General features: G+C 41.3%; 1 protein-coding gene across 3 annotated transcripts in view; it reads left to right on the top strand.

Moving 5' to 3' along the window:
* The window catches only part of hspa12a (heat shock protein 12A), a 55,310-nt gene extending 48,946 nt beyond the window's left edge, over positions 1 to 6,364 (top strand). For all 3 annotated transcript variants that reach the window (XM_008306806.1, XM_008306807.1, XM_008306805.1), the window contains 2 exons: positions 2,955 to 3,058; positions 4,890 to 6,364. In XM_008306806.1, the coding sequence (XP_008305028.1) occupies positions 2,955 to 3,058; positions 4,890 to 5,521 (736 nt within the window). In that variant the 3' untranslated portion in view covers positions 5,522 to 6,364. The remainder of the gene's footprint in view (positions 1 to 2,954; positions 3,059 to 4,889) is intronic.
* Positions 6,365 to 9,624: the final 3,260 nt, after the last annotated feature.

Here is a 9,624-nt window from a genome sequence, read left to right as displayed (position 1 = left end):
GGCAGTGTAAGTGAACAAATAAATGGTGGCATAACTTTTCACTTAGAGTACTATAAGGCCTGACTTCTGGGAGCACCATGAAGTCTAGATATTAATGGCCCTGTCTTATGTCTGTGTCGATTTTCATCCCACACACAATACCAGAGTGAGGAGCAGCAGCAGATATTTATGTGACTGAAATTGGAGCCCTCAGTGGCCCCCAGGCTCATCTGACGCCTGACTGGAAGTTCTCAGTCTGTCTAATTGTGCTGGAAAACCCTGGGTGGGGCCAACACTATCACACACATGTGCTCCTACTGTACATGAATCACACACATGGGATCACAGCGGATGGATACCATGGATTTTTTCATTATTTATTGTTCAACAGACATATGGCAACAGATATAGCTAAATGGACTTGTAGGCCTCTAGAGAGGACTGAGGGAAGCAGCCTACACAAAAATCTATAGCAGTGCATGATACTAACTCTGGTTTCTGCTTCTGGTTGTCTAGCTGCACAGCGGCTGATCTGCATACCACCTAACTCATAGTCTTGCTAAGTGATATGTCCAGGCAGCATAGATTCCCAAGATGATGATTTCCAAGCATAAAATATACTTAGTGCGGTCCGCTACACAGAATCTGCATCACCTTGTTGAAGCTGTTTTAATTACAACACCCTCAAGTACAGTACAGTACAGTGGTGTTAAGGAGCTTCTTCATTCACTAAATGTCTTTGGGTGACTACAGACAGCATACAGAGAGCACACAAACAGACTATAGTTGGTTTAACTTCAGTGTGACATTACATTACTCACCTAATCCAAAGCTGGAAGGGTGTATGTGAATTCTAAAGCCCTTTCACCAATCTGAAAAGATTCAGAAGTCATATTCTGACATCGTTTGGGAACCTTTATGGTATGTCAGTACTGGACCCATACCTGTACCCACACAAAGCAAAGAAAAGTCAAGCACTTCTGATGGACTATGAAGCCGTCTTAAACCTCCAGCAGGATGATTGTTTTGGCATCTTCAGCTAGGAGTTCTGTGAAATGAGGCAAAAAGACAAAAGATCTCGTGGACAATTAGTTTAAATGCCATTATAGCCAACCATGATCCCAAGAGATAACTCTTGTTGATTTTCATTTAGCATTACCATCTGGCTAATATTTTTAGCTGTGAAGTTCTTTGCTTTATGTCCATATGTGCATCCATGATCGCATTTATGTATGCACTCCATTCCATGGAGTATGATTTAATGCTTAGCGAACAAAGTCCTAAATCTAACTTACACTTTAAGTGTTAAAACTAAATGATCATATTGTCTTCACTGGTAGTTATCAAATGGTAGCACACTAACATAAAAAAAACTGAGATGGTAAACAGGTAAACACTACCTGTTTAACATCAGCATTGTCATTGTCATTAATCTGTTAATGGTAGCATGTTAGCACAGTGCTGTAAGTACAGTCACAAAGACCTGCTAGCTGTACACTGAATAAATCATTCCTCAAGCTCACTATTACATTAATTAAATTAATCAGAAGAATTCCACTATAATATGTTAGTACATTTTTCTCTTCTGTCTCTCTATTTCAGTACTGTAGTGCCAACAGTATTAAGATAATGAACAGGTTAAATAGACAAAACGCGACCTTCAACTCTCCCTCTCTCAGACTTTCAACCGGCCAAAAACAGCACATTTCACCTCACTGTTCACTTCACTGGCTTCCTGTTGCTAAAATTCAAAACTACGACCTGAACTCTCTCATTTGGGTCTACACTCCCTCCTGCTCACTACGCTCCACCAACAAAAGCTGCCTGATACAACCACTGCAACAAGGCCTGAGGTCGATAGCTAGACTCTTCTCCTCTGTGGTTCCCCGGTGGTGGAACGAGTTACCAAACTTCAATCTGCTGATTCTCTCTCAGTCTTTAAGAAAAGACTAAAGACCCAATTCTTCATTGAACACCTTTGCACTTGACAGACTGAAAACAAAATAACATCCATCCATCCATCCATTATCTATACACCGCTTAATCCTCATGAGGGTTGCGGGGGGGCTGGAGTCTATCCCAGCTGACTCAGGGTGAAGGCAGGGGACACCCTGGACAGGTCACCAGTCTATCACAGTGCTGCACTTAGAGACAGACAACCAAGCACACTCACATTCACACCTACAGACAATTTAGAGTCACCAATTAACCTCAACATGTTTTTGGACTGTGTGGGAGGAAGCCGGAAAACCTGGAGAGAACCCACGCTGCACGGCGAGAACATGCAAACTCCACGCAGAAAGATCCCAGGTGTCCTCACCGGGACGCGAACCGGCAATCTTGCTGCGAGGCAGTAGTGCTAACCACCGCTCCACCTCCACAAACAAACAAAAAAGAAAAATCCTGTTAACTCCCACACAGCCTGCTGTTGGCATCAACGCCCTATCACACTTGAACATGCTCTATGGCACTTCTCCAGATTGTTTTCTCCTGACTAGATCCTTGCTTGTGTTGTATCCGCTCTCAGATGTACGTTGCTTTGGATGAAAGCGTCTACTAAATGAAATTGTAGAATTTGTAGAAATAGTGAAATTTTCTTCATGTGTTGCGGCTGGACTACAATACTACTGCAGGTAGCACTGAGCTACATTTTAGGACTATTGCTTTATAGTTTCAGTGGAATAGTGTCTTGTCTGAAATACAAACGTTGTACGGTGATTTTACAAAATGATCTTAAGATTCTAGACAGATAATACCATGGAACCGTGCGTGTAGAAGTTTTTTTGATGTCATGCAAAACACTTCAACATAATTGCATTGAACATCAGTTTGACTTTATTTTCTAAATGACTGGGAATATCTGATCTATTTTGAAATGTCTTTTGCTTTACTTGGCCCTAATTATAGATGAACGTAATGTAACTGAATTGAATAGACCACATGTAACACATTTTCTCTTCTTGTCTCCTCTCCAGTGTGGACTTTGTTAAATGGTCATCTCAGGGGATGCTGAGGATGAGTCCAGATGCTATGAATTCCCTCTTTAAGCCCACCATAGACCACATCATCCAACATCTCAGTAAGCTACATTCATAACACCTCAATGCTCACACGTCTCACCTTTCTGTTCAAACAAGTCTTGTAGCTCCAAAGGAAATTATATGAATAAAATTGCAATTTTTTTGTGGTAAATCTGTTTTTTACTGTTGGTAAAAAAAACTATTTTCTCGACACAATTTGTGATCATTGTGCTGCTGCTTTTAATCTTTGAAAGAAAGACTGATTGAGCTCAGTGACAGATAAAAACATCCTGAGAAGCCTGATTTTACTGCTCAGTTTTCAAAAGAAGAGGCTTGGTCTCTCTCTAAATACAACCAACCTACATAATTCATAGTTTCCAGAACTCGAGGAAAGTAGGTCAGATTACTTCAGCATGGATTGGTCTGCGTGGATTTTAATTGGTTTGCTCACGTTGTAAAACATATTTGTGACTTGTTTGGCTTTCCTCATAAAAAACGATCACTGAAAACTGACAAAATCTTTGGCAACTAAAGACTTTACACCTTATTGTGTGTGAATGCATTCATTTACAGCCTGTGTAGCAGAATCAAAGAACTGCCTTTATATTAAGAGTCTGCATACTATTTTTTCTGCAAGATGTAGCAATAAAAAAAGTAGTTTTGTTTTTCATCTGGGATTTTACTATCAGTAAATTATCAGATTATGAGAGTGAACAAGAGACTCAGTGTCTTCTACAGTCAGACTGTTGTTTTTATGAATTGTGTGGTGACATTTAAAGCAATATTGAGATGCTGCTACAAGTTCATTAAGCCCCAGTTTGAGAAATCAGTTAAGTGCTCCTTCTAACTGAAGTAAAATCCACAAACAAATAGAAAGCAAGATTTGATTGAACTAGTACGAAGCACACCTAATGCAGTGAATGGATTTTACAGGAAACAACCAGTAACACTAAGATTGTACCCAACAGGTTATGTGTTAAACTCTAAGAACAGAGCTGCACCAAACATTTTTGAGGGATTACAAAGACAAGTAGTCTGACGCTGGAAAAGAATAATTAGCCCAAACTGTTAACACCCATCACCTGCACCTTTTACCTGCTTGTATCTGCTGTGGTTGTAACTTTTCCTTGGTCGTAACACTTTTTTAAGATTTCAGGTGCAGTCACTTACAAATGTAATGGTGAAATAATCTAAGTCAATCCTCAGGTTGTTTTTTACCAGACTGGTCCTCTCACTGTTGCATTTCTTGCTGTGCTGTCATAAAATATTTTCATAAAAACTAAAGAAAATTAGATGTAAGTTGTAGTGATGAGTAATTTCACCCAGTCTAATACCCCTGCCTACTATGCTTCTACTAAAGGTATGTGCTGAGATGATATTACTATGCTATAGTAACATAAATTAGCATAAAACTTATATTAGGGCACATCTGTGAAAGCTGTGGTCGGAGGAGGAGGTACAGCAGATCATGCATGGATCATATGATTGGGAGTTTCATTCTCAACTACTCATCACTTGTCAAAATGTCTGGACCCACAATGGTTCCTCAGGCCAGCACTTTGCAAGGTAACTTGCTGTCATCACTGTATGTGTAATTGAGAGGCAGATTGTAACATGCTTTGCTGTCATCAAGGATCAGCTGCACACATTTTGGTGCCTGATATCACAGGGCACCTTCAGAGGGTGAAGGCGCCCTTAGTGGGTTAGAGCTGTTGTGATGGCACACAAAGGACCAGCAGCACAGTAAGCATAGTGGAGTCAATTCAGCGATTTACTGTTCACCTATAAACAACAATAAAAACCTAAATACACCAATAAATAGATCTTAGTAAATTCATGCACTCCTTCTAGTATCGTTTTGTTTATTGAAATTCTGCTTTTCTCTTCTAGCTGAGCTCTTTGAGAAGCCAGAAGTCAGCGATATTAAGTTCCTGTTTCTAGTGGGAGGTTTTGCTGAGTCAACCCTGCTGCAGCAAGCCGTCCAGAACATGCTCCAGGGCCGCAGCCGCATCATTATCCCCCATGACGTTGGCCTAACCATCCTGAAAGGTGCTGTACTGTTCGGCCTGGACCCCAGTGTCATCAAAGTCCGCCGCTCTCCCCTTACATACGGGGTGGGTGTCCTCAATCGCTTTGTGGAGGGCAAGCACCCACCGGAGAAGCTACTGGTGAAGGATGGCACCCGCTGGTGCACTGACGTCTTTGACACCTTCATTGCTGCCGACCAGTCCGTGGCACTCGGCGAGATGGTAAAGCGGAGCTACACGCCAGCCAAACCTTCCCAGCAGGTTATCGTCATCCACGTCTATTGTTCTGAGAAGGAGAGCGTTGGGTTCATCAGCGAGCCCGGTGTCAGGAAGTGTGGGACACTTCGCTTGGATGTGAGCGGAACGGAAAGCACGGCACCACGTCGTGAAATCCAGACGCTCATGCAGTTTGGTGACACAGAGATCCGGGCAATGGCAGTGGATGTGTCCACTGGACGCACCGTCAAAGCAAGCATCGACTTCCTAAGCCATTAACTAGGCCATGAGAAAGTCAATGTTTCAGAATTATTGAAAGCAATGAAAACACACACATACAACAATCTGTGGATATTTACTGGAAAGCTGTTAATGTTCATGAATCACAATGCTCAGTCACTCAGTTTAAGATTGGGTGGTAAACTGAGTGAAAGTGTTAAGCTTCACCTAAAACCCAGACATTCAACTGTAGAATCCATGTTATGGCAAGGAAAAGAAAAGTAGTGTGAAAGAGCTCAGTGTGTTTAGGTCTGTCACTTTACTCCATCCACTAGTTTATTTTCTGAGGAGCTCCACAGTTTTCACACACTCATGACAAACCCATATACCCCGTGCTGGGACTACAGTTTTGTTTAATCATTTTTAAGAACTCCTGACAGGAAAGATAAAGTCTTAATCACTATTGAACACTTCTCAGCCACAATGATTTATCATAGGACAGCTTTTCAGATCTTCTGTCACAATTCAATGCATCTTTCCATGCTTCATGTTCTTTAAGGTTTCAGCAGATCATTGTGTGTCCTTCATGATGCTGGTTTATGCAGTGTCTTGTTGCTCTGTATATGCACTACAGATCATTTTAAGAGATAAAAGTTTGAACATTCTCTAATGAAATATAATGATATATCTTAATGCTGTTAATATTCTCCAAACATGACATCAGCACCGCTTCACTACAGTTCTGAGGACCATGCCAGTCGTTTTGCATGATTTAGCTTTAAATAGTGTCAATCATTTTCTGGAGCATACCATTTTATTTTAGCCAGTTAAGCTGAACTGTGGGCTGCAAGGTGGCGCAGTTGGGAGCACTGTTGCCTCGGGATCTTTCTGCGTGGACTTTGCATGTGCAGCGTGGGTTCTCTCCGGGTTCTCTGGCTTCCTCCCACAAGGTTCAAAAACATGATGATTCTAAATTGTCCGTAGGTGTGAATGTGAGTGTGCTTGGTTGTCTGTCTCTAAGTGTAGCCCTGTGATAGACTGGTGACCTGTCCAGGGTGTCCCCTGCCTTCACCCTGAGTCAGCTGGGATAGACTCCAGTCCCCCCGTGACCCTGGTGAGGATTAGGCGGTGTATAGATGATGGATGAATGGATGGAAGTTGAACTGTCACGTGGACTTGATGTAATTAAGGTTTTAATAACATCATGTTATTACGAAACAGCTGAGTTGATACATTGCTATATAAAACTAATAGAGAACATTGAGTACACAGTTTTTAGTTGTTCATACATTCCTAGTTGTGTAATTAGCTTTGTTCAGTATGGTGCATGTAAGCTTTGCAGACAGTTGGAGAACCAGGACCAGTATTTGTTTACTTACATATACTGATGAGATGTGGCAGTAAATGGCCGTCCATTGTTCAATCCTCTAGTCATTTTCATAAGCTGATGCCAAACCATGCAAAACCACCAGTATGGTCCTTTAATGTTATCCACTGTTAAACATAAATCCAGGAATGTGAACTGTGCTGCGAGAGCAATCTGAAAAGAAAGAACAGCCATCAAATATGCTTAACTGTTGCCTTTATTTGTTTATGCTTCTGACAAATAGCTGTGGACAGATTGCCCACTTTAATATTTGAAATCCAGGTGTGATTGCACATCAAGAGTGCAGGCCAGTTGAGACAAACAATGAAGTATGTTTATTTCTGTAAATACAGTATTTAAATATTGTACAGATTTTTTAGCATCGTTTCAGCAGCTTTAGAACCAAGACTGCATGTGTGTGTGTACGTACGGGCGCGTGTGTGTGTGTGCTTTCACATGGACATCTCTCACCATTTTTTTTCTCACCAGCCATAGCATGAAAGGTTGAGGCAGGTTTTGATTGCTATGTTTGTTCCTAAATTGGATGTCGCCTTACTCTTGTTTTCAATCACTAAGGAAACTTGAATACCTCCGTCCTTAAAAAGCATTTCGGTGAGCAAGTCTGCTGTTAGTTGATGTAGAGATGGCAGCAGAATTTGAATGTGTCCTGCCAAACTTTCCATCCATTTCATGATTTATTCCGTAGACGGTGAACGATGTTTCCTCCCGACTCATAGGAACTTGAGCCACTGAATTTAGCAGAAATTCTTTCTGTGTTAAAGACTGAGGCGCAGTTAGCCATATTCATACAAGTTAACATCTCCAGATGATTATGAAAGGTTTAAAGTCTTAATTAAGAGTGCCTCGTATGAATATAATGTGATGTCAAGATTCAATCAGCCAATCAGATTCGCCCTCTGAAAGAAATACTTTATGCTTTGTATAAGTGTGACTTCAGACGTAAACACTGAGCATCATACTGTGGATTCATGAAGGGCCATTGTCTAAATGTGTAACAAGTTTGCCTGACATCGTGGTAAATTCAACTACATGGGCAAAATTAAAGGGGCATTAATCCAAGTTCTGTCATATCTTAATTGACCTCTGCTGGCAGCCAGGAGACAGTACAACAACACCAGTAAAAGACACCTTTGTTCCTATAACGTAGTGACCACAGTGGTACTTTTGGCTAAATGCTCTTTTGTGTTTACCTCTCGTTCAACTGAGCAGGATTATATACAACTGGAAGGTGCAACACTTGATACCATAGCTTCCTCTGTTTCGGTGTCATCAACAGGGTGAATTCATGTTTTCAGATCTCAGTGTGCTTTAAACTGAGCGCGGTCCTTCCTCTCTGAACTCTCTGTAAGACCTCTTTTGTGAGTGTTTCTAGTCTTAATGCAATATTCTGCACCTTCAGCCGACAGTCTTTCCTTTCCTCTCCTTCACGGTGTGACAAAAGTAGTTGTCATCCTGCAAATCACTACATACGGTTGGGATCACTGTCAAATTCTCTGTTCAGGAAAGTTACCAGGTTTTAGCTGATTCAGAAAAGCACTTTTGAAGTACACTGAGGCCATCAGAGTTCACCAGTGTTATATCAACGGAATCAATGCAATTATTCATGTAGGTGACATATTCACACAGCGCTTCCACACTTTAAGTAGATTTCTGTACAGAATGCTGCGCTCTGGCAGCTACAGCTGCATACATTCACTTCAGTGTGTGCCGCCGTATTGTAACACGACTCAAGGAGGCAGGACGTGTTCACACTTTACGCTAGCTCAGTAATCAAGAGCTACAAATGAAACATGCTGTAAAGAGGAAACATAATACCGTGATAAGTGTTCTAAAGGGAAGAACAATAAACTTTTTCGTTGCTTGGCTTGGTTGGCTCAGGAAGGAGGCCAATTAAATCAGTCATTGGCATTGTTCACCTGCCAGTGATATGTTGGTCATTTTGCGCCGCTCTAGTGTTTTTTTTGAAAGACTTAATTATAACCAGTTTTAAAGCCATTTTCTTAGATCTTTTATTTGAACTGTGAATTAAAGCTTCTCTCGCTTTCCAGTGTCAATGTACAAAGATGCACAAGCTTCAGTGCCCTCCGCTGTCTTCGGCACTCTTTCTGCAATGCACGTTTCGCATGCGTCACAGGAATGATTAACAACAAGTTGATTGCTATTACTAATCCACAAAATCAAGGTTAGCCACTGATGATGATGATTATGACGATGATGACGGTGGTGGTGGTGGTGTCCTCCTCAGCATTGTCACTGTTGGAGACTGGCTGGACTCATAGTGACTGCAGCAGTGCAGCACTTCACATACTTTACTGATAACTAACCTCCTAACCCTCTATTCCTCCTACACATCTGTGTGCTCACAAAGGATGAATATTAAAATGGAAGGATCCAATAACACCGTGATTCTATTGTCTCCTTCGTTAGATAATTGCTATGTATTTTGTGCAACCCTGAGTATTGCATAATGCACAGGGTAATGTTATGTAGCAGCTTTATACCTGAAGCTATGATAATATTATATGAAGACATGTTTAGCTGACATTGGCTTTTTCTTCTTGGTGCGTTAGGCAGTCTGAAGCCAAGTGGTTCAGTGGAGGTAATTCGAGGTAGCAGTCTAGCCAGCGTGCAATATGTACAAGCATCTGCTTAACACTATCTACAGTATACGATATTTCAAAAGATTTTACCACTAAAATGATTGAGCTTGTAGTTAGGATCACCTCAGCCACTCTGGAACGCAACAAATGTACACTTTGTTCTTTTAGTCCTTTAT

This window comes from Stegastes partitus, unplaced genomic scaffold (assembly GCF_000690725.1).
Source record: "Stegastes partitus isolate 25-593 unplaced genomic scaffold, Stegastes_partitus-1.0.2 Scaffold47, whole genome shotgun sequence".
Taxonomy (NCBI): domain Eukaryota; kingdom Metazoa; phylum Chordata; class Actinopteri; family Pomacentridae; genus Stegastes; species Stegastes partitus.
Note: the sequence above shows the minus strand (reverse complement) of the source record. Positions and strands in the feature narration are given on the sequence as shown.